Source organism: Vombatus ursinus, unplaced genomic scaffold (assembly GCF_900497805.2).
Source record: "Vombatus ursinus unplaced genomic scaffold, bare-nosed wombat genome assembly UNPS02007284.1, whole genome shotgun sequence".
Classification (NCBI taxonomy): Eukaryota; Metazoa; Chordata; class Mammalia; order Diprotodontia; family Vombatidae; genus Vombatus; species Vombatus ursinus.
In genome coordinates, this window is record NW_020947062.1 from 5,706,522 (window position 1) to 5,732,080 (window position 25,559).

At 40.7% G+C, this 25,559-nt stretch overlaps 1 protein-coding gene across 1 annotated transcript in view; it reads left to right on the forward strand.

Moving 5' to 3' along the window:
• The window catches only part of HHIPL1 (HHIP like 1), an 88,574-nt gene that overhangs the window by 56,192 nt on the left and 6,823 nt on the right, over positions 1-25,559 (forward strand). Inside the window, exons 7-8 of the mRNA XM_027849279.1 lie at positions 13,897-13,978; positions 24,640-24,722. Coding sequence (XP_027705080.1) covers positions 13,897-13,978; positions 24,640-24,722 — 165 coding nt within the window. The remainder of the gene's footprint in view (positions 1-13,896; positions 13,979-24,639; positions 24,723-25,559) is intronic.

The following is a 25,559-nucleotide window of genomic DNA, read 5'->3' on the forward strand; positions in this document are numbered from 1 at the left end:
AAATAATAATTTATATATACATATATACATATATAAATTATGTCAGTTATTATAGTAGAAAGATTTGGAGCCAGAGTGCCTGAGTTAAAATTTCAATAAATATCAATGTGACCTTGGACAAATCATTTACCTTCTTTGGGTCTCAGTTTCCTCTTTCTAAGATGGGAAGTTTGGACTTGATAATCACCGAGATCTCTTGCAGTTCTAAATCCCATCAGCTGTAATTTGTTCTGCTTCTTCTTAGAAGAGAGAACTTCAAATAATCCAAAGAAATTTCTAGAAAGGAAGATTTCAGCCCAGAATCACAGAATCTCTGAGTTGGAACGGGGACCTTAAAGTCCATCTTGAACTTGTGATATGGGTTTTTCCATGAATAAGACTTTATATTTATCCCAGTTATACTTAATTTTATTAGATTTGGATTGGGCAGCTAGGTAAGGTGGATAGAGTGCCAGGCCTGGAGTCAGCTGTGTGACCCTGGGCAAGTCACTTAACCCTGTTTATCTTAGTTCCTTATCTATAAAATGAGCTGGAGTAGGAAATGGCAAACCACTCCAGTATCTTTGCCAAGAAAACCCCAAATTCAGTCACAAAGAGTCAGACATGATTTAAAAATGACTCAACGACAACAAATTAGATTTGGTCTAACTGAGTCTGCTCAGGTAATGATTCTGCTGAGATTTCTTTGGATGCTGACCCAATCATCCAAGGTGTTTATTATCTCTCCCAGCTTTGATAAGCATGCTCTTTAGTGCCTTTGTTCAAGTGATTGATAAAAAAAGGTTAAAAAGCACCAAGCCTAGGGCAAATACCCAGGGCAAATAGTATTTCACTAAAGACTTCTTTAGTTGATATTGAATCTTTAACAGCCACTCTTTGGGTCTGACCATTCCACAACTTCTAAACCTATATAGTAGTAATTAATCAATAAATATTTAAGTATATATACATATATACATACATATACATATATATGTACACATATACATTGAGCCCTGAAGGAAAATGAGAAAGGGTTTGGATCCAAGAAAATTAGCAATCAAGGCTCCCCCTGCCATGTTGGAAAGTAGATAAGGGTTGGGTTTGTTTTTATCCCTCTCTCTGCATGTCTGACTTTGCTTGTAGTTGGTAAGTGACCTCATGCAATGCCATGGCTCTACAAATACAATGTTCTTCCTCTCCTCCCCCAGCTAACCCTCCTCAGGGCATTTCTTCAGGTTTAAGAACAATTCCTTCCCTGCTTTTCTCTCTTCTTGCCCCAACTCTTCTCTACCCAAGTATACAATCCTCTGTCCCATTGCTTCAGTGCCTTGTTCCTTCTCAGGTTTGCATTTTAACAGGGGATTCTTAGAGACATTGTGCTTTTATTTAAATGGATGACCCCTCTAATGGTGAAATTTGTGGTACCATGGTGGGCTACTGCTCGTAGCACCCCTCAAATAATTTCACAAAAGCAGCAACTAACTCTGTGTATGCAGCAGGCCATAGAATGCAAGGACTGTTGATCTAATCTAATCCTGTCAGTTTACAGATGAAGAAACTGAGGCTCAGAGATGTGAAGTGATTTGCACCAGGTTGGTCAAGTTAGTAGCAATGCAGGGACTAGTTTTGCTGGCTTTTAGCCCCACTACTCTATTATGAGGGGATGGGAACAAGGAAAGTTTGGCCATTAGAAATTTAGATCCTTCAAAGTAAGACCAAGTAACTTTGTGTTGAGAAGAATCTCTCCTCTAGAGCTAGTGAGGCTTTAGTTTAGAAAAATGTGTAACAAAAGAGTGGGGGGAAGGCAGGAGTCTGTGAGCTGGCTGAGCTGGCACTGACCGGGGCCTCTGGTCTTTGTTTCCTCTGGGAGAGCCATTCACCAACAGTCAGGGATTGTCATGGGACAAAGCCATTTGGTCCATTCAAAGCCACTGAGAATGCTTGGCCAGGTTGCCAGGCAACTCCATGCACCCCTGTGGTGATCCGTGCGTCCCCTTTCCCCACCCCAGTTCAGTGCTTCATGCCAAGAAATTTCTGCAAGTTCAATCCTTCAAAGCTTTTTATTTTCCTCTGACAGTTTTACAGGTTCTTTGGGTCCCATCCCAGCTGAGCCAGGTGAAGATGAGCGAGTAATTTCATTATGTATTTTCCAAAGGGGCAGGGCATCTATCCCATGGTCCCCAGCACCCACCAGTGCCAGAAAAGACTCTGAGAAGTGCCCCAGTTGGAATTAGCATGCCTGTGGCAAATGGGAAGTTTTCATGGTATTTGAAATTCTTTGTTTTCCATGAGGATTAGAAGGTTAATTTATTCTGCACCTCAGCCTTGTGAAGATTGTTGTGAGAATCAAATGAGATAAAATATGCAAAGTGCTTTGAAACCTTTAAAAATTTATATATGCTAGCTATTATTACTAATGCTAATAAAAACAACAACAATAATAATGGTTTTGTGGGTCTGAAATTGATTAATTATAAGCTTCCCCCTGCCCCCTATAGAATCATTTTCCATATTTATCCATTCAGTTTTCTCTCTTCTCCTCTCCTTTCCTCTCCTCCTCCTCTCCTTCTCTTCTCCTCCTTCTCTTTTCCCTCTCCTCTCTTCTCTCCCTCTATTCTTCTCTCCTCCTCCTCTTCCTCTCCTCTCTTCTGCCTTCCTCTCCTCCTCCTCTCCTCTTCTCCCTCTCCTCTTCTCTCTCCTCCTCTTCCCTTCCTCTCTTTTTACTTCCTCTTCTCCTCCTCTCCTTCTCCTTCTCTCCCTCTCCTCTCTTCCCTCTGCCTCTCTTCTCCTCTCCTCTTTTCCAGTTCACACAATGTTAATGCTCCAAGGGACTTTAGAATCAGAATTGTAGAATGTTAGAAGTGGAAAAGACTTTAAAAATTATAGAATCATAGAATGTTAGAACTGTAAGCAGCTATATAAGATCATCTATGGTCCAAAATTCTTATTTTACAGATGTGGAAACTTAGAACTCAAGAGCTTAAATTGGACTTAAGGAAGAGTGCAGGGTGGTGACTTGCTGTCACAAAAAAAAAAAACCAAACAATGGAGTTTAAGTCACACCTGTGCCATTTATGAACTATGACTTTAGTCAAGTCCTTTTCCTTCTTCATGCTTCCATTTCTTCATCTGGAAAATGAAAGGATTGGACAAAATGATTTTTAAGGTTCCCCCTAATGTTTTATGATTCAGTGAAGTCAATTCTCCAAAGTCACATAGACAAATGGCATAGCCTTGTAAGATTTCAACCTGTGTCTTTTGTGTTCAAGTAAAGGGTTCTTTCCACCATACCAGAGATTCACAGAGATTGAGTATGTCATGGAAGCTAAGATGACAGACAGACATATGTGTTATAGTGGAGAAAAGCACTAGATACAAAGTCAGAAAATTTGGGCTTAGCTCTGACTTGGTCAGTTGCTACTTGCATGACCTTGGTTAAGTTCCTTACACTTTCTGAGCCTCAGTTTCCCCCTTTGTAAAATGAGGGGTTTGGTCTAAATCAAAGGTTCTTAACCTGGGGGTCCATAAACTTGTGGTTTTAAGTATTTCAATATAATTGGTTTTCTTTGTAAACCTATGCATTTAAAAAACTTTATTCTGAAAAGCAGTCCATGGGCTCCAGCCAGACTGCCAAAGGGATCTAAGACACAAAAACGGTAAATAAATAAATAAAATTTTAAAAAAAATCAGTTAGATCTCAAAAGTCCTTTCAATCCTAAAGTCTTATGATTGTAAGTTTTTTAATATTAAATTTTATCTTATTTTCAGATCTGCATTTTCTCATTCCTACCTTCTCTCTTACTACCACCAATTGAGGAAGCAAAAAAAAAAATCAACAAATAAAACCCCTCTTAAAACACATATAGTCAAACAAAAACAAATTCCTACATTAGAGATGTCAAAACAATAAAAGTCTCAATCTGTACTCTGAATCAATCACCACTCTATGAGGAAGTGGATAGCATGCTTCCTCATAAGTCCTCTGGAATCATGGTTGGTTATTTCACTGATTAGAGTTACTATGTCTTTCAAAGATAATTATCTTTACCATATTGTTGTTGTTATAAACATTATTCTCCTGGTTCTGCTCACTTCACTCTACATCAGTTCCTATAAGTCTTCCCAGCTTTCTCTGAAACCATCCTCTTCATCATTTCTCACAAAACAATAGTGTTCCATCACATTCATATCCCACAATTTGTTCAGCTGTTCCCCAATTGATGGGCACCCTCTCAGCTTCTATTTCTTTGCCACCACAAAAGGAATTACTATGAGTGTTTTTATACGTATCTTTTTCCTTGTTCTGTGTCTTCTTCCTCTTTCTTTGATCTCTTTGGGTTATAGACCTAGTAGTGATTCACTGGGTCAAATAGTAGTTTGACTGATCCTACAATACTGAGATTTACTGCTCAAGCAGGTACATTCAGAAGATTCTGCAATAGCTTGTGTGGCCTTGAATGTTTGGGAGAAGTCCAAATAAGATGAATCCTCTGATATTAGTAAAAATCAATCTCCTCTATTTCTATAGTGCTTCCTTTGACAAATTTCTGGAAGAAATTGTCCATATTTTTAAAGAAAAATTTCTAGGATGTTAGTAATCCTGATATTTTTGCATTGTGATCTGTCCTCCATGCTTTGTCATTTGGTTCTATGCATTTTCCAGTAGCTTGGATAATTCAATGTGGATTTGTTTTTGTTTTTTAGCCCTTATCAAGTTGTTTTTTAATTGTCTACCATTTATTTTCCTCTATAGTAAGTTTTTTAGTATTTTTTTAATCTCATTTTCTTTACTGGTCATTTTCTTCACTGGTCATTTTCTTCATTAGTTCATTTCATTCTTTCAATTCTTCCTTAATTTCCTTGTCTTATTGAAAACTTCTTTAAGCCCTTTTTTTATTTGGTCTTGTGGCTTGCTTATCATCACCAAATATTGATTATTTTCTTTGGCTATGTCATTTATCCACTTAAAGCCATCTCTTAGTAAATAATCTGACATGGTTTCTTTTTAAATCTCCATTTGTTCCTGGTATATAAAACTTCAACATTCATTTTATTTCTCATCTTTTATTGTGGTTAGTTTTTGTTTTCTTGTGTTTTTTTGTTTTGTTTTGTTTTTTTGTTTTGTTTTGTTTTTTGGTTAGGCAATTGGGGTTAAGTGACTTGTCCAGGGTTGCATCGCACAGCTAGTAAGAGTCAAGTGTATGAGGCCACATTTGAACTCAGGTCCTCTTGACATAAGGGCTGGTGCTCTATTCACTGTGCCACTTAGCTACCCCTTCCTGTGTATTTTTTAAGCTGTGTTTCTTGTCTTTGTGGCAATTTTCTCTCTCTCTCTCTCTCTCACTCTCTCTGAGTTTTGGTGGGTGTGTTAAAAACCTGGCTCTTATTAGTTTGCTCACTTTTCCGTCTTGAATCAGTCTCTCCAGGGTTCTATAGAATTTTCTTTTTCTTTTAAGTTAGTATTTTATTTTTTCCCAATTGAATGCAAAAACATTTTTTATCATTCATTTTAAAAGATTTTTAATTCCAAATTCTTTCCCTCCCTCCCTTCGTCCCTCCCTCCCTGTCTCTCCTCCCCGCCTCCCTGAGACAGTAAACAATTTGATCCAGGTTTCTATATCATTTTCAAATCATTCTTATCTATTATCTCATTTGTTCATCATAACAACACTGTAAGGGATGCAGGGTAGGAATTATTTATCCCCATTTTAGAGGTGAAGAAGTTGACGCCCAGAGAAATGAAATGACCTGCCCAAGGTGATACAGCTAGTAAAGGTAGAGAAAAACATGGGAAGAAAACTTGTGGAACTGGTACAAAGTGAAGTCAGCACATGTAGAACAATATATGCAATAACTACAATAATTATAGAAGATGAAAAGGCCATGTGAGCTCAGACCAATTCTGGGCCTGGAGAACACTTGAAGAAACATTTCTTTAGATAGAAAAGTGAGGAAGGCAAGGTAAGGTAACAAGCATTTTTAAGCACCTATTTTCCCCCCACTTAATAGCATTTTATTTTTTCCAATTACATGTAAAATAGTTTTCAACATTCACTTTTATAAGATTTTGAGTTCCAAATTTTTTTTCTCCCTCCCTCCTCTCCCCCCTCCCCAAGATGGCATGCAACCTGATATAGGCTATATAGGTATAATCATGTTAAACCTATTTCCACATCAGTCATGTTGTGAAAGAAGTATCAGAACAAAAGGGAAGAACCACAAGAAAGAAAAAACAACAAAAAAAGAGAAAGTAGTATGCTCAATCAGCATTCAGACTCCACAGTTCTTTCTCTGGATGTGGATGACATTTTCCATCGTGAGTCTTTTGGAGTTGTTTTAGATCATTGCATTGCTGAGAAGAGCTAAGTCTATCAAAGTTGGTCATCGCACAATGTGGCTGTTACTGTGTACAGTGTTCTCCTGGTTCTGCTCATTTAAACACTTGTTTTGTGCCAGGCACTTTTCTAAACAAGGGAAGACAAAAACAAGCAAAAAGAAAGACAGTCCCTGGCCACAAGGAGCTTATATTCTAATGAGGGAAGACGACACATAAAAGGGAGCTGATGGGGAAGAATACGGGGTTCCCAAGCAGAGATATGGAGGCAGAGTCCCCAAAGTCTGAAGCATAGCCAAGAGGGGAATGAAGCACGGTCAAAATGGAGGCCCTGAAAGTGGCGCTTCCACATAATGATTGTAAAAAACAGAAGACATCAATGGGAGAAGAGAGCTGGCATGGTGGAAAGATTTTGCTGGGTGAGAAGGCCCCAGGCACTGAGAAGTTCCAGGTTGAGAGGGCAGTTAAGTAATTGTGGTGATGTCCTTGGAGGCAGAAGCACAACTGAGAGGGGAATGAAGCCAAGCTGATGTGGAGCCAGTCCCCAAAATAGAGGCCTCGAAAGTGATGCATCAATGTGATGAGAGGGGATGGCAGAGGGACATTGGTGGATGGAACTCTCCCAGTCCTCCAGGTGCTGAGGAACTAACTGGGAGAGTTCAATGTTGCACACACTGTCAGATAAAGGTCCTTTTATCAGTGAGTTTTGTTTAGCTTTTTTTTTTTCCTAAGGACATTTGACTAGGTAGGGTTAGATTAGGAGTGCGTGTGAGCTTGGAAGGGGGTAGGGGTGGGTAGGAGATGTAGAGGGGGATATGAGGGAATTACTAATGTAAAAAACAAAAGACATCTATTATCTAAATAAAAGACATCTAACAACTGAACTACATCCTCTGGATATTCCCCCTTGGGACTGTGTTTAAAATGTAAACGAGACAGGAAACTTTTAGCACAGATTTCCTCTTGTTTCCCTTCATCCCTCCCCTCCTTCCCCCCACCTACCCACCCCTAGTTTCTTAGTGCTTACATATGAGTTCCCAGCTGCCTGGACTGTGAACTGTGATCCTCTGTGGGATTCCTGGCTCCCTGAGATAGAGTAACAGGCAATTTGGCAAACTGGTTTCATCTAGCAGTGCTGGACATTTAGAATGTGCTCAGTCAATGCTTAGCTGATTATGTGTACAGCAGCTAAGCTTTTTTACTTTATCTTATTTTGTTTTTGGCCGGTGAAACAGGTGGGCCTTACCTCTCCATGAGAAAATCTGTCATTCCTGTTACATAGGTGGTTTTCTAGAAAGATCACGGAAATCAGGAGAACAGGACTATATTTCCACTGCCATCATTAACTCACTGTGTGTTTTGAGAAAAAAAAATCACTTCCCTGGGGTCTTAGTTTTCTCAAGTGTAAAGTGGGGATAATAATTTCTGGCTTGTTGACCTGAGATTATTTGAACCTCTGTTGAATTTCTGGTAATGAGTATATTTGAGGACGTGAAAGTATTCTCTTTCTCGAGACCTAGCTCACATCCCAGCTTTCATGTAACCTTTCCAAATTCAGAAACATTTAAGAAATAAGACACAGAGCTGAAAGGGACTTTAAAGATCAGCTCATTCAATCATCTCATTTAGCAGATAAGAAAACTGAGGCTTAAGCACCTGCCCAAGGTCATGCAAATAGTAAACATCAGAACTAGGATTGGAAGCCAGACTTTTTAATTGTGAATCCAAGGCTGTTTGTATGATTGTTCACAGATTGTGTTTTAGGCCATGGGAAAAATACGAAGATTAGATAAGACGGGAGCCATTTCATCAAGGTGTCCAGTCTAGTAGTGGGCTACAGAATCAGAGAGTTGGAAGGAGACTCAGAAGATGCTAATTCAATTTGTACCTGCACAAGATTCCCCTCTAGCTCATCCCCAGCAAGCCTTCACTTAGTGCCTCCTCTTTCTTTCATGCTGGGCCTGGAGTCAGGAAATTGTTTGGTTGTTGAGTCATTTCAATCATGTCTGACTCTTCGAGACCCCCATTTGGAGTTTTCTTGGCAAAGATACAGGTCATTTTACAGATGAGGAAACGGAGGCAAACGGGGTTAAGTGACATGCCCAGGCTCACACAGCTAGTGAATGTCTGAGGCTGGATTTGAACACAGGTCTTCCTGACTCCAGGCCCAGCACTCTATCCATTGCACCACCCAGCTGCCCCAGAGACAGGAAAACCAGAGATCAAATCAAGGTTTGGATCTGTCTGCCTCTGTTTCCTCGACTGTACAATAGAGATAGTAATAGCACCTACATCAATGAATAAATGTTTATTAAGTTCCTACTGTGTGCCAGGCCTTGTGATAAGAACTGGGAATATAAAAAGAGGCAAGAGACAATAGTCCCTGCCCTCAGAGACCTTATAATCTTTTGGAGGAGAGGATTATGAGGATCAAATGAAATAATATTTGTAAAGTGCTTAGCTCAGTGCCTGGAACATAGTGAGAACTACGTAAATTGCTAACTGTTGTTATTTTTTATTATCTCTCTATAGTCTGGCTTCCAGCCTCGTTATTCAACTGAAACTGCTTTCTCCAACATTAACCAATGGCCTCGCTGGTGCCAAGTCTCCAACTGTCCTTTTCTTAATCCTCAACCCTAAATGAGGTCACAAAGAGTCAAACGTGGCTGAAAAGCAACTCAGCAACAACAAAAAAAATGTAGATGATTCTCATATCTGTTTAACCCTTAACTTCTCTCTTGACCTCATCTCACATTCTCATCTGCCTATTGGACATCACAAACTAGGTATCTTAAACTCAATATGACTAAAAATGACCTTATTATCTTTCCCTCCTAACCTTCTCTTCTGAACTTTCCAAATATCGTTGAGCACTATACTCCCAGAGCTACCCATACTCAAATCCTTGCCTCTTCACATCCAGTAAGTTGCCAAGTCTACCCTTATAACATCTCTCATACCAATCCCCTCCTCTCCTGTGACACTGCCACCACCCTGGTACAGGCCCCCATCACCTCATGCTTAAACCATGTCAGTAACCTCTTGGTTGGTTTCCCTGCCTCAATTCTCTCCCCACTCCAGTCCATCCTTCACTAAGCTAACAAAGTGATCTTCCTAAAGCAAAGGTCTGACCATGCCACCCTTCTGCTCAGTAAACCCCAGTGTTTCCCCATTACCTCCAGAATCAAATATGAAATCCTCTCTTTGTCATTTAAAGCCTTTCATAACCTGGATCCTCTTACCTTTCCAGTCTTCTTACACCTTACTCCCTACTTACTACCTACTCAGCGATCCAGGGACACTGGCCTCCTTTTCTTTTCTTTTCTTTTGTTTTTTGACAATGGCCTCCTTGCAGGAAACATCTCCTGACTCCAAGCAGTCTCTCATATGTTGCATGCTCATTCTTCTCATCTCCATCTCCAGGCTTCCCTGTTTTTTTTTTTTTCCCCACAAGTCTCATTTAAAATCCCACCTTCTGCAAAAAGTATTTCTTAATCTAATGCTCAGACCTTCCGGGGGTGTGCTGGTGAATGTTAAACAACCAACTGGGGGTGGGTGGGTGTATGACACACTTTATGTTGAATATGCATTATTAACATTTTCTTCGTCACTTTATTAGGTTCAGACAATCAACAAGACAATAATCAAGTCCTGAATTGTAGCATTTGCCAGTTTCCTCTGGGTAAATGCTCACAATGGAAATTTACCAACCAGCTTTCCTGAGTTCCCCCTTCTTTCTGAAATTGTCCCCAACTTCTGTCTATATCTCATTTGTTCATAGGCGTTTGAATGTCATTTCCCCCACTGCATTGTGAACTCCTTGTGGGTAGAAACTGGTTTTTGCTTTTCTTTGTATCCCCAGAGTGATGTTAGGCTGGGAAACGTAGACACTTACTCATGGGAGGTGGGGAGAGGAGACAAAACCTGGAGACCTGTGTCTTCTTGAGGACATCCCTACCTCCCTGACCTATGGGACCTCTCCTTTCCCTTGACATTTCATCTTTCCTAGATTCTTAAACTTTTCTGAGGGGATTGGGCAGTAGGACTTAATATGGGGGCCACTTTGTGAGGCGAGAGGGGGACAGGCGGAGCACAAAAAAAGAAAGGGAGACTGCTTCTGAGCCCCAGCTACAGGGCTGTGCTTTTTAGGTGATGTCTCTTCCTTCCTGTACTTGGGGACTTTTTATTTATCAAGAAGCTTTACTTTCCCAAGCTGCTAAACTTTTTTTTTTTCTGGGGTGGGAATAGAGTGAGCCTGGGGCCCGAGTGTACCTGGAAGAATGGAGAAAACCTCCTCCCTGCCGGGCTGTTTGCCCTTAGTCACAACATCACGGGCCTCAGCCCTGGAAGGATCAATGCTCCTGTGCCCTAAGGGAATCCAGATTTCAGAAGTCTTTCTGAAAGAATATTAGATCCCAAGTCAGGAGACCTGGGTTCTAGCCCCTGCTCTTATACCAACCTTGAGTGTTTCTTTTCCCATCTATTTCAACCAGTTTCTTATTTTTTAATCAATAAAAATTAATTTTCAAAATAAAAGCTACATGTCAAAAAGAAATGCATAATAGAAATGTTAGTTATAATCAATTATGCAAACAACTTCCATTTATTCTTTATTACCAAATAACTAATACACATTTTCTTGACTGTTCTTTGCAGTCCCACCTATGAGCCCTATTCAAGAAATTACTTTGATTTAGGGAAATTTTCAACCAGTTTCAAATTAACCTAACTGCATCACTGTCTAGTTTACATTCCTGCATCTTTGCTATAAGTATAACAGGAAGGACTTTGTCAAATGTTTGACTAGTCTCTATATATTATGTCTACAATCTTCCTTTGCTGTACCGGTCTAGCTGCCTTGTCTGAAAGGAAAATGTAGTTAGTCTGGTATGACCTGTTCTTGATAAAGTTGTGCCTACTCTCAGTGATTACTGTTTTCCTTTCTAGATGTTGACAAATCATCCCTTTAATGGTATGTTCTAGAATTTTGCCAAGATTGAAGTTGTGCTTACTGGCCTACAAATACCAGGCTCCGTTCTCTTCTCTTTTGTGAAAATCAGAACAATATTTGCCCGTCTTAAGTCCTGAAGCATCTCTCCTATTCTGCAGTATCTTTCAAAGATCAGCAGCAGTCACTCAGTAATCCCATCCTCAGATTCTTTCAGCACCCTGTCATTTGGGGCCTGATGGCTTGAACTCACCAAGGGCAATTAGATGCTCTCTTATTATTTCCTTAATTACCTTGGCCTTCAACTCCCTATTTGCTGATTTTGTTTTGTCCTCTCCATCCCAAAGATATTTCATCCTGGCAGAAAGAAGAGAAGAGAAGAAAGAAAAAGAAAGAAAGAAGGAGGGAGGGAAGGAAAGAAAGAAAGAAAGAAAAAAGAGCAGCCCTGTGTATTATCCATTATCAACCCATCTTCCCTGAGCAGCATTTCCATCCCTTCTGTGATCCTCCTCTTTCCACCAGCATAGCTACAAAAACCCTTTTTGTTGTCCTTAGCATTCTCTGCCAGACTTAGCTCATCCTGAGCTTTAGGCCTTTTCATTCTTTTTCGTCTGTCCCACAGGTCCTTGCTTAGTATAACTTCTTGAGGAATATTCAGTTTGACAGTTTGGTCATATGCCACTGTGCTCAGAATCATAGAATTGTCAGAGCTAGAAGGGACCTTAGATATCATTGAGTTTAACCCCCTCATTTTTACAGATGGAGAAACTGAGATCCCAAGAAGTAAAGTGGGCCACTCATGGTTGCACAACTAATATATGACAGAGCTGGAACTTTTAACCCAAATCTCATTCCAAGTTCAGTTCTCTTTCACTATGTACTGGCCAGCTTACTAGCCTTCTGCCAGATGGGCAAAATGCTGTGATGAATAAGGATCCAGGTCTTCAGATATCATAATCAAAGCTTTTTGGGCAGCAGGACAAATCCTGCCGGACATGACTAGGGCTACGGAAGGTTATAGGTGAACTCAGCAGGCAGGAGAAGGAGGTTCAGATAAGTGGGCAGCCAGTATCAGACACATGACAGTGAGGAGGCAGAGCATTATTTCCAGGGAGTCTGGAAGTATATTGATAGAGGCACATGGGCAGCAGTTATTACAACCAAGCCTCAAAGGCGAGAATCTTCTTCTTAGAAGTAAGTTTCCTATCATTGGAAGTCTTCAATACTACTGTTAGAGTTTTTATAGTTAAGATTCATGCTTCAATTAATTCAACAACAAACATTTATTAACCATCTGCTATGTATAAGTTACAAAATTTGGAATATTGAAAATAACTTGAAATATCACAATATCTAGCTTTAATAAACTTACAACCTAATGTGTGTCTATAGGGGAGATTTGAAATGTACAGAAATAAATGATACAGATTAGGATGTAATTGAATACAAAGAAGAGGTCCTAGCAAAGGGCTATGAGAAATTTGAGGAAGGAGGAAAAAATTACATTCACTGAGAGGGAGGGATGGAAGGGAGGTCTGGGGAGGAACCATTTGGGGGGAGGGAAGAAGTGGTCTGGGAAAGTTTCCTGGAAGAGGTAGCCTTGAAAAAAGGAAGGAATTTGAATGGGCAAAGATATAGGATAGATGACAGGGAAGGTTCATTCCAGGCCTGGGGGAATGATTTAAACAAAGATTGGGACAATGGGAATGCACTGGACAGAGGACAGACTACTTGAGCTGGACCATAGAGTCCAGGAAGGGGTATAGTATGAGATAAGATTAGTAAATTGAAGCCAATCATAGCAGAATCATAGGATTTAGAGCCAGAAGGGACCTTAGAGATTCAGCTTCCACATTTTTACAGATGAGTAAATTGAGACCCAGAGAATTAAAGTGACTTGTTCAAGGTTATACAGAGCTGGGATCCAAAGCCAGGTCCTTTGATTCCAAATCTAGCGCTTTGTTCTCTGCAGTCTGGGCTACCTCTCTCGAATGCTAGGCTAAAGAGTTTATGCATTATTCAGTAGGCCGTGGGAACTGCTGAAGGCTTTTGAGGAAAATGAGTGATGCGATTAGAGCAGTTGATTAGGAAAATTCTCAGGCCTTAGTGTGAAGGTTGGGTTGGTGAGGAAGTCTGGGAGAAGAATGCTATCAATACTTACATTGGAAGGCTTGGTTGTACTAAATGACTTCTGTGATCCCTTCCAAATTTAAGATTCTGTGACAGGAGGGAGTCAAGGCCCAACCACTGGAAAAGATTTACTATTTTTAACTCAGAGAAACTGAGGAGCAGTGACTTGGGCATGGGAGGGGTGAGATTAGGGACCCAGATATTGAGAACAGAGTAGCAAAGTTGGACTTGGTCATAAGGATCAAGGCAAGAGACTGGCTGCTGAATGTTGTATAAAGTCAGAGCAAAGCAAACTCTATGGTGAGTCTAAGAGTTCTTGGGCCTGGCTTGCTGTCAGTCCTCCCAAGCTCAGACTTAGATTGCGCTCAGTCTGGTATGGATGGTTCAATGGCTGTACCTATGAGATTAAAATGGTAAAGGATGTGCAAGGAAGCAAGAGGGTCATTGCACCAGGTAACATTTTCACATGTTCCCTTGTTTGTTTGTTTGTTTTTTCTCGAAGGGGAACTTTACTTCATGTCTACTGGAGTGCCAAGCGCCACTTCGGCAAGTGGAGTCATTTACAAAATGGTTGACCCTTCCAGGTAAGGCCTGCTCTAGTTTAAAAAAAATGTAGTGTTCATGTGCCTGGCTATGATACATTTTTCAGCAATCACTGGCCCCAAAAGTCTTATCCAAATAGAAAACGATCACAAGCCCTATTCGTGTTCCCTAATGCCATCCCCTCCCCATCCTGGGCCATGCTCACTTTAGAACCCTTCAGCATCGTAACTGGCAGAGATCTTAAGTTCACATAAGATAGACGCCAGAGTTGAAATGAACTTCAGAATCCTAGAATCACAGAGCATCTGGGACTCGGTGGCTTTCTCAAGGTGTTTCTTCTTCAGGCAGGCTAATTGAATTGTCCAAGATCCCACCATACACAAACAGCATGCTTTGGCTTTTAGTTGCTCAGTCTTGTGCTTAGTTCCCTGATATCTGTCTCTTGTGCATTTACTTGACACACTAATAATTGATATAGGTGGCTCATTTCTGTGCCACCTACATTACTAGGCTATTGAAAGGAATCATCAGGGAAAGGCTTAATGTTGGCAGGTGGTGGCAGAGAGCATCGTGGTCTCCGGAGGAGAGACTCCTTTCAGCTGCCTATAAGCTCTATTGGGACAGGTCTTCAATTTGATAGAGTCAGCTTTCTTGCTGATAGAGAAGAAGTAGCTTCTAACAAAGAGCTAGTAACAGAGAGTCCTGTGTCTGCACTCTGAAGGCACCTCCAGTGTGACCACCATTTTGATTCATCAGAACAATATCACTGCCGTTACCCACAGGATCTGATCTGTTCTTGATAGAGCAAACCTTGAGAATGCACTAAGGTCTAGTTCCCGGGTGCTAAAGGGGATTCAAAAGTAAATAAACTTGCATGCTGCAACTTGCAATCTAATCTTCAACTGGATGTGTGATCTAGGATTCAGAAGCTCCCTCTTGTAATGCAGATTGCACCCCATCCATCCTGTGTGATGATAATAGTCTATTGGAGGGCTCCTTTCCTGCTCTGGTGGCTCCAGTTTTATTAAGCACTTAAAGATAATCAGCAAGGGAGAGCTGCATGAATGTACTACCTGAAGTCTATTGGAGAAGAAAAAAAAAACATACCCCCAAATCAGCAAAACATTTTATGAATCCTGACATCTGGTGTGGGAGAGATCACTTTTCCATGTGGGGATCAGGGAAGATTTCATGAAGAAGAAAGCACTGGAGTTGACTGGCAGAAATAGGGGAAAGGGTACAGTTTTTCTGAACCCTTAAATGAACCCAGCTCTGCTGAGAAACACTGTGGTATAGTGGACAGAGTGTTGGGTTATGAGTCAGGAGACCTGAGTTGGAGTCGCAGAGATCTGACATTTGTTAGCATATATGACTGCTCATTTGTTGTTGTTCAGTCATTTCTGTCATGTACAACTCTTCGTGACCCCATTTAGGGTTTTCTTGGCAAAGATACTGGAGTGGTTCACCATTTCCTCTTCCATCTCATTTTACAGATGAGGAACTGAGGCAAACAGGGTTAAGTGACTTTTCCAGGGTCACAGAGCTAGTAAGTGTCTGAGGCTAGATTTGAACTCAGAAAGATGAGTCTTCTTGACTCCAGGCCCAGTGCTCTAACCACTGTGCCACTTAGCTACCCTATGTGACTATAGTCAACTTATTTTACTCTCTGAGTTTCAGTTTCATCATTTGTAAAATGGGAATTATAATACATGCATTACCTGCTTCACAACTTGTAAGGATAGGGCTTTGCACACCATATATACACACATTTGTGTTATATATCTATCTATATGCACATTATATATAAATATATAATCTACACATATTTACATATATTTATATATACACATACATGCACACATGTTATACAGACAATTTTATCATATGCTGCTGAACGGAGCTAAAGGAAATCACAAATCCTTGCTGACTGGGTCCACAACAGCTTTATGCTAGCTAAATCAGAAGGGGCCTCCTTGCAGCCAGGCAACCCTACTCCTCCCCTAGTGATTTTTCATCCCTATCAAACAGCCACTGTTTTAAACCTGTGATTTTTACCTTGAATCTCCAACATTCCATGTCATTCTCTCCCTCCACCTTCTCTGCTGAAAACCTTAAGTCATACTTTACTAAAAAAAAATTGTGGCTTTTCACAAAGACCTCTCTCTTCTCCTCTTATTTCCCTCCTGACATCATCCCCTACTCTCTCTTACTTTATTTTAGTCCCGTTGATGAGGTAACTAATGTTTGCCAAGGTCAGGCCCTCTATGTAGACTTGATCCCATACCTTCCTGTCTATTCCAGAAGATTGCTCCCATCATTATCCCTGATCTCTCTCTACTCATTCCTTTCCTGCTGCCTACAAATACCCTTCCCACCCTTGAAAAACCTACATCCTCTCATGTTATTGTTTAGTTGTGTAAACTCTGTGACCCTGTGGATCATAACACCCCAACGCTGCCCATGGGATTTTCTTGGCAAAGATACTAGAATGGTTTGCCATTTCCTTCTCCAGAAGATTAAGGCAAACAGAGGTTAAGTGACTTGTCCAGGGTCACATAGTTAGTAAATGTCTGAGGCCGAATTTGAACTCAAGTCTTCTTGACTCCAGGCCCAGTGCTCTATCCATTGATCCGTCTAGTTGTCTCCTATCATGCCACCAGCTTTCCCTCCTACATATCTTCACATTTTCTCAATTGAACTCTTTGAAGATGACTTTCACAATTGGTGTTTCTAATTCCTCTCCTCTCACTCTCTTCTAGATCCTTTTCAATTTGGCTTCTAACATTATTCAATTGAAACAGCCTTCTCCAAAGTTATTGATGGTCTTTTAATTGCCAAATCTAATGACCTCTTCTCAATTGTCATTCTTCTTGACCTCTCTGTGACATTTAGCATAGTTTACCACTTGTATACTCTCTTCTTTCTGAAATTTTTCTTTTCTTTTCTCTTCTTTCTTTCCTTCCCACCTTCTCTTTCCCTTTTCTTTCTTTTTTCCTTCCTTCCTTTCTTTTTTTTTCTTTTTTTTTCTAAGGCAATTGGGGTTAAGTGACTTGCCCAGGGTCACACAGCTAGTAAGTGTCAAGTGTTTGGTCAGAGGCCGGATTTGAACTCAGGTCCTCCTGACTCCAGGGCCGGTGCTCTACCCACTGCGCCACCAAGCTGCCCCTTCTTTCTTTCCTCTCCTCTCTCAGTTCTCTTATCTTCCTGTTCTCTCCTTTTTGTTTTGTTTTGCTGGCTCTTCTTCCATGTTGTGCCCATTAAATGTGAGTGTCCCACAAGAGCTTTTACTGGACTTTCTTCTCATTTCTTTGTTTTTCCCTTGGTGATATCATGAGTTTTCCTGGAATTTGGTTTTTATTTCTGTGCAGATGATTCTTACATCTATTTTTCTAATCCCTATCTCTCACCTGAACTCTAGTCCCGCATTACCAACTACCTCTTGAACATTTCAAACTGGATGTCCTGTGGTCATCTCAAACTCAACATATCCAAAGCAGATCTCATCTCTCCATTCAAACTTTCCCTTTGTCCCAAATTTTCTGTGACTGTTGAGGATATGTATCACCATCCTCCTAGTCAACCAGGTTCACAGCATTTGTGTTATCCATTCTCACTCACCCACATATCCAATCTGTTTCCAAATCTTTTCATTTCTGCTTTCACAAAGCCTCTTGTAAACAGCCTCTTCTTTCCACCTACTCAGTCACCACCCTGATACAGGCCCTCATCACCTCATGCCTGCACTATTGCAGCAGCCCTTTGGTTGATCGCCCAGCCTCAAGTCTCTCCCCTTCCCCTCCCCCCAATCCAATCAGTCCTCCACACAGATGTCAAAGTGATTTTCCTAAAGCTCAGGTTTGACTATATCACTCCCTTACCCATAAACTCCACTGATCCCTCTTATCTCCAAATAAATAACTGAATAAAGACCTTCATTTGGTATCTATAGCTCTTTACAACCTGACCTCTTCCTACTTTTCCAATTTTCTTATATTCTACTCCGTTCCCTGTACTCTGTGATGTGGCCGTACTGTCCTAATTACTTCTCAGCTCTGTTCTTCTGTACTACCTGGTCTCCATGTCTGGAATGCTTTCCCTCCCGATATCCAGCTCTTAGAATCCTTGACTTACTTTGAAGACTCAGCTTGAGTGCCGGTTCCTCCAGGAGATCTTTTCTAGTCCCCAGCTACTTGTGCCACCCCTCCCCAAGGTTACCTACCATCTACTCTGTATTTATCTTCTTTGTATGGACTGGTCTGTGTTCTCTTTCCCATTGCAATGTAAACTCCTCAAGGGGAGAGATTGTTTTGTATCTGACACATAGCTAATGCTTAATAAGTGTTTGCTGACTTATACACGTACCTAACCCTCCCTCCTTCTGTCCATCCTTCCTCCCTCCTTCCCTCCCTCTCTCTCTGTGTCTGCCTCTGTCAATGTACGTTTGTATATACACACACATACACACAGGTATTGGTGTATAAAACAATGTATACATATATATATACTTATATGTGCATACATAAATATATATAAACACAGAGTATTCCATATCTATAAATATATATTGGGATAGCTATAGATATTGTTACAGTGCTCTGTCAAATCTGTCCTTTTGCCACTTCTATTAGACTTTTTATTAGTGACTTGCAGGAGGTCTAGATGGCATGCTTATCAAATTTGCAGATAACATGGAGTTGAGAAGACTAGGTTCTTATCAAGTTACTAGGTAACAGAGTCAGAATCCGAAAATATTTTTTAACAAGTTAGAATATTGGTCCAGATCTAATAAAATGAAATCTAATCAGAATAAATGTAAAGTCCTACACTTGGATCCAAAAAAATTCGACTGCACCAATGGAAGAAAGGAGAACATGACTGGCCAACAGAGCATGTGAAATTTGGTGAACTGTATTTTAGTGGATGGCAGCTAGGTGGTGTGGCAGATAGTATACTGGGGCTGGAAGCAGGAAGACTTAAGTTCAGATCCAGCTTCAGACACTTACTAGCTGTGTGACCCTGGGCAACTCACAACCCTGTTTGTCTCAGTTTCCTCATCTACAAAATGAGCTGGAGAAGGAAATGGCAAACCACTTTGGGCACAGCTGAAAAACAACTGAACAACAACAAAAATTTTGGCACACTAGGTATTTTAGTGGATCCTACATGTTCAATTAGAAAATAGTGTAATATGGCAATCAAAAAATATGAGATCCTAGGCTATATTAATATAATCATGGCATGCAAAATAAGGGAGACAATAGCCTCACTGTCCTCTGCCCTGGTCAGACCCTATGAAGAGTATGTTTTTAGTTTTGGGATCCACATTTTAGGAAGGATATTAACAAACTAAAGTCCAAAGGAAAATAATCTGATTTTTAGGGGGATAGGAAACCATACCATGCAATGATCAGTTGAAACAACTGATGTTTAGTCTGGAAAAGAAAAAGAAGACTTACAGATGACATGGTCATTTTCCTCAAATACTGGAAGGACTATCATATGGAAGAGGGAAATAACAGCGAGTAGAAGTTGCAGAGAGACAGATCACAGTTGGGTATAAGGAAAAACTTCCTAATAATTTGTTGCCAAACCATGGAATGGAATGGGCTGCTTCAGTAAGTAAGGTTGTCCCTCTTCCTGGAAGCATTTTCAATTAAAGACTGAATGGCTTCTTTTCAGGGATGTGGCAGAGAGGATTTCTGATTGGATCTATAGTTAGGTTCAACTAAGTGCGCTCAGAGGCCTCCTCTGAAGCAGAGATTCTGTGGTTCTATGATGCAGCCCACTCACCCATGTTCCGTCTGTCCTCTGGGACCAACCAAAATAGGGTCCCTTTTTTTTGCCTCTCTCATCCACACCTCATCCACATCATCCATATGCAGCTGTGTATTTTATTACCGCTCAGCCTGAATTCCTCCCTGGCCTCTTGGCTAGTATAGCACACCCCGTTGTCTTTACAGGCGTGCTGTTATGCATACTAATGGGTGGCTTGTCCCATTCAATGGATACTTGGCTTGTCTGGAGTGTCTCACAATAAGTTCTGCCAATAGCGAGGAAGCAGTGGGTTTTGTAATCATAGTAATAGATGACATTTTCATAGTACTTTATAGGTTGTTGTTCAGTCATTTTTCAGTCATATCTGACTCTTCATGACCCCATTTGGGGTTTTCTTGGCAGAGATATTGGAAATATTGGCTTGCCATTTCCTTCTCCAGCTCATTTTATAAGTGAGGAAACAGAGACAAACAAGGTTCAGTGAATTGCCCAGAGTCACACAGCTAGTAAGTGTCCGAAGCCAGATTTGAACTCAGAAAGATGAGTCTTCCTGACTCCAGGCCCAGCTCTCTATCCACTGCTGCCACCTAGGTTAGGAAGCACTTTATATGCACAAACTCATCTGAACCGCATAACAGCACTGTAAGGTATAGGTACTACAGCTATTGTGCTTTACCTCTAAAAAAAAAAAAAAGACGTTCTCTGGCCATCATCATTTGTTTCAGGGTATTAACCAAGAAACCAAGAAATGCTTTGTACAAATCTGCCAAGCCTCAGCCATGTTCAGGACCTTGTAGTAGTTGCTGCAGAACATATACTCAGTCAGCCAGCATTTATTAAGCATGTATTATGTACCAGGCACTGTGCTAAATATGAATTGGTCCTAGGCCATGGAAGAGCTCAAAAAGGATTTTGAGAAGCAAGTAAGAGAAGTAGAGGAAAAACTGAGAGTGATGCTAAAGGAGACTAAAAAAAACTACTGAAGAAAATAATACCTTAAAAAATAGCCTAACCCAACTGGCAAAAGAGGTCCAAAAAGCCAGTGAGGAGAAGAATGCCCTTAAAAGCAAAACTGGCCAAATGGAAAAGGAAGTCCAAAAGCTTACTGAAGAAAATACTTCCTTAAAAATTGGAATGGAGCAATTGGAAGCTAGCAACTATATGAGAAATCAAGGCACCATAAAACTAATCCAAAAGAATGGAAAATTAGAAGAGAATGTGAAATAGTTCATTGGAAAAACAACTGACCTGGAAAATAGATCCAGGAGAAAGAACTTAAAAATCATTGGACTATCTGAAAGCCACGAAAAAAAAAGAGCCTAGACATCATCTTTCAAGAAATTATCAAGGAAAACTGCCCCAATATTTTAGAACCAGAAGGCAAAATAGAAATGGAAAGAATCCACCAATCTCCTCCTGAAAGAGATCCCCAAAGGAAAACTCCTAGGAATATTGTAGCCAAATCCCAGAATTCCCAGGTCAAGGAGAAAATATTGCAAGCAGCCAGAAAGAAACAATTCAAGTATTGTGGAAACACAATCAAGATAACACAAGATTTAGCAGCCTCTGCATTAAGGGACTGGAGGGCATGGAGTATGATATTCCAGAGGGCAAAAGAGATAGGATTACAACCAAGAATCACTTACCCAGCAAAACTGAGTATAATCCTTCAGGGGGAAAATGGTAATTCAATGAAATAGGGGACTTTCAAGCATTCCTGAGGAAAAGACCAGAGCTGAATGTAAAATTTGACTTTCAAATACAAGACTCAAGTGAAACAGGGAAGAGGTAAACAGGAAAGAGAAATCATAAGAGACTTATTAAGGTTGAACTGTTTACATTCCTGCAGGGAAAGATGATATTTGTAACTCATGAGTCCTTTGTCACTATTAGGGTAGTGGGAGGGGAAAAAATCATATGTATGTATAGATAGATAGCTAGATAGCTAGAGGGCTCAGGGTGAGTTGAAGATGAAGGGATGATATCTGGAAAATAAAATTAAGGGGTGAAAGAGGATTATACTGGGAGAAGGAGAAAGGGAGAAGTAGAATAGGGTAAATTATCTCACAAAAAAAAAACAGAAAAGAAAAGGCTCTTACAGTGGAGGGGAAACAGGGGAAGGTGAGAGGGAATGAGTGAATCTTATTCTCATAGGATTTGGCTTAAGGAGGGAATAACATACACAATGGGGTATGGAAATCGATCTTACCCTACAGGAAAATAAGGGGGGGAGGGGACAAGAGAGCAGGGGGTTGATAGATGGAAGGGCAGATTGGGAGAGGGGATAATCAGAAGCAAACACTTCTGAGGAGGGGCCGGGTCAAAAGAGAGAATAGAATAAATGGGGGGTAGGATAGGATGAAGGGAAATATACTTAGTTTTTCACAACATGATTACTATGGAAGTGTTTTGCATGACTACACATCTATAACCTGTATTGAGATGCTTGCCTTTTCAATGAGGGTGGGTGGGGAGGGAGGAGGGGAGAAAATTTGTAACTCAAAGTTTTAAAAATACACGTTAAAATAAAAAAAAATTTTTTGAAAAGAATATAACCAGTAAAAAAAAAAGAAAGTTATGAGAGAGCTCAGAGATCCAAAGCTGGCTGTCCTACTACATGCTATCATGGCAGGATAAGAGGAAGTGGATTATATGACAGAGTCCACGCAAGAGAATCCAGATGAACACTAAATAGTGTCAGAAGACTTGGGTTTAAATACCAACTTTGATGCTTCCTAGTTGTGAGATGTAGGGTGAGTCACTTCTCTCTTCCCTTCATCTATAAAATGAGGATGTCAGATTAGGGCTTTTACTGACAGTTTTTTATAGCAAGATGAGGGTGATTTTATTGATTAGATCAGGTGCTGATTCTTACTTGCCTCAGATTTTCCATGGAGCATTGGACATCTCACAATTTTACCATACAGACAATTTCCACATGCAAAATGGGGATAATCCTATCTTCTTCCTCCTATCTTATAGACTATTGTAAGGATCAAGATGAAATGATAGAGGAGAAATGCTCCGTAACCCCTGTCACTATTGAAGTAAGGGATTGCTTTTTATGATTAGTTGCCTATGGCTTTTCCACATGTGACTCCTGGGCTGCCATGCGGAGAACACATTTTGCCCCAAACTTGGAGGCTCTGACAGGATCCTGGCCTCCTTTGTACTTATGACCCCAGAAACTCTTCTCCCCTCATCCTGTGCCCTGACTGTTTAATGATTTTTCATGCTTCAGCAGCCTGGTGCTCCCAGCTGATCACAATGTTGGGCAAGGATTTCAAGGCAAGATTGTTCTCATTCTCCACGGTGAGATGTTTCACGCTCTAGTCTCTCCTGTCACCCTGATGAGGAGCTGCCTGAAGAGAAATACATTAGTTCTTCAGAGCATACTTCGAAAAGCTTTTTTCTTTTGTATGAAGGGGGTTTTGACCCTTTTCTGGGGTTAGGTTGATTTCTTCAAGTATGTGTGTGTGTGTCTGTGTCTGTGTCTGTGTCTAAGAATGCCCCTGCCTATGATTATTAAGGAATCAGAGAATCATAGAACTTTAGATTTGGCAGCGACTTTTAGAGTCTCTCTTATCCAACTAGTATTTGAACAGGAATCCCCTCTGCACTTCTCCTTACATGTAGTCATTCATTCTACACTTGATAAAGAACTTACCACCTCCCATGTTGGGAAGCTCACAACGGAACCCATTCTGTTTTGGGCTAGCTCTGAACTTCTATGGGCTACGCTACACAATTTATCACTTTGGTCACTTTATTACATTGTCTTATGTTGTTTGCTGTTACTTGTGTATGTTAATCTTGTTTCCCTTGAGTTTCTAGAATATCTTCACCCCTTTGCTCTTCATTGAAGTTCAGCTTAGTACCACAGAATATCAGGGCTGTAAGGGAGCTTAGGATCCTAACATATAGATTGTTTTTTTTTAAATAGTATTTTATTTTTTTCCAATTACATGTAAAGACAATTTTCCCCAACATTTTTTAAATGTTTTTATTTAAAGCTTTGAGTTCCAAATCCTATCCCTTTCTCCCTCCATCCACTTCTCCCTCCCTGAGATGGTAAACAATCAGATATAGATTATACATGTGAAATTATGTAAAACATTTCCATATTAGTCATTTTGTACAAGAAGACTTGAATAAAAGAAAGAAAATGAAAAATAGCGTGCTTCGGCCTCTATTCAATCAGTTATCAGTTCTTTGTCTGGAGGTAAGCAGTATGCTTCATCATTAGTCCTTTGGGCTTGTCTTGAATCATTGTATTGCTAAGAATAGCCAAGTCATTCACGGTTCTTCATTGAACAATATTGCTGTTAGTGTGTATAACATTCTCCTGGTTCTGTTCTCTTCAGCGTGCATCATTCTGTGTAAGTCATTCCAGGTTTCTCTGAAATCATCCTGTTTTACATTTCTTACGGCACAATAATATTCCATTACAATCCTAAAGACAATTTTAAATATTCATTTAAAAATTTTTTTGAGTTCCAATTTTTCTCCCTCCCTCCCCTCCCACTTCCTAAAATAGTAAGCAATTTGATATAGGTTATATGTAACACATAGATTATTAGAGCTGGTCCAACTCTCCTTCTGACTTTCCTACCAGCTCTTCCTGGTTCCATGCCCAGACTCCCATCCTATGTACCATGCCACTTCTCAACTACAACTTGAGATATGTAGGTTAGACATAAGAATGAACTTACTGAAGTGGGGTGAGATACTGAAATGGTGACTGAGGGTAGCCTTGGAACCTGCTTCAGACAAATAGAATTGATTTTCCTCCAACTGAGAGGTCCTCCCAGCAGGCTGGGGGATGGAGAAGGTCACCTCTTCAGCTGTAGGAGATCTTCTTTGACTTCAAGCCTTGGTGCTGCTGCACTGGGGAAGCCTTCTCATGGCCCCTTCTATGTGTTGGCAGGAGGGCTCCTCCAGGAAAGTGTCAGATCAAAGCCGCCCCCGTGAAAGTGAAGAGCCGAATCATCAGCTTTGAACCTAAGGAGAGTAAGTCTTGCTGCTTCTTCTGTGTTTGGCATGCAGACCCCAGAGTCTTGGGAATCCAAGCTGGGTAGGAGGATCTATACTGAGCTCCTTATCTTCCAGGAGAGGAAACCGAGGGTGACTTGCCCAAGATCATAAATACCAGAGCCTGGATTCAAATCCCAGTACTCTGGGTCCGAAGCCACTGCTCTCTTATTAAAACCTGCTATTCCTTGGAGATGGGCACCTCTCAGCCTTTGAGATGGATGTGGGAGGCTTCTGGGGTTGGGTTCAACATCATAGGACCCCATAAGGCATAGCAACTTTGGCACCATGACCGACATGGGTAGCATAAAAAACATGGGGCAGCTTTTTATTTCCCAGACTGATCCTGGCTTTCCTAGCCAGTTCTGGGCTTTCTGCTTCCAACCAACCTGGCAATCCAAGGAGATAAATGAGAGGGAAGCAGCTGAGTTGCTCAGTCACTAAGTATTTCTTGACCAGTTGCCATGGGCAAACCATGGTGGGAGAGCTAAAGAAGAGGGAAAATGTTTTATTTTTATAAGACTTTAATGTTTACATGGGGCAGCTAAGTGGCACAATGATTGGAGCGTGGGGTCCAAAGTCAGGAAGACTCCTCTTCCTGAGTTCAAATCTGGTCTCAGACACTTACTAGCTGTGTGACCCTGGACAAGTCACTTAACCTTGTTTGCCTCAGTTTCTTCATCTGCAAAATGAGCTGAGGAAGGAAATGGCAAACCACTCCAGTATCTTTGCCAAGAAAACCTCAAAGGGAGTCACAAAGAATAGGACATGACTAAAACAACTGAACAACAACAAAATGTTTACAAAGCTCTTTCC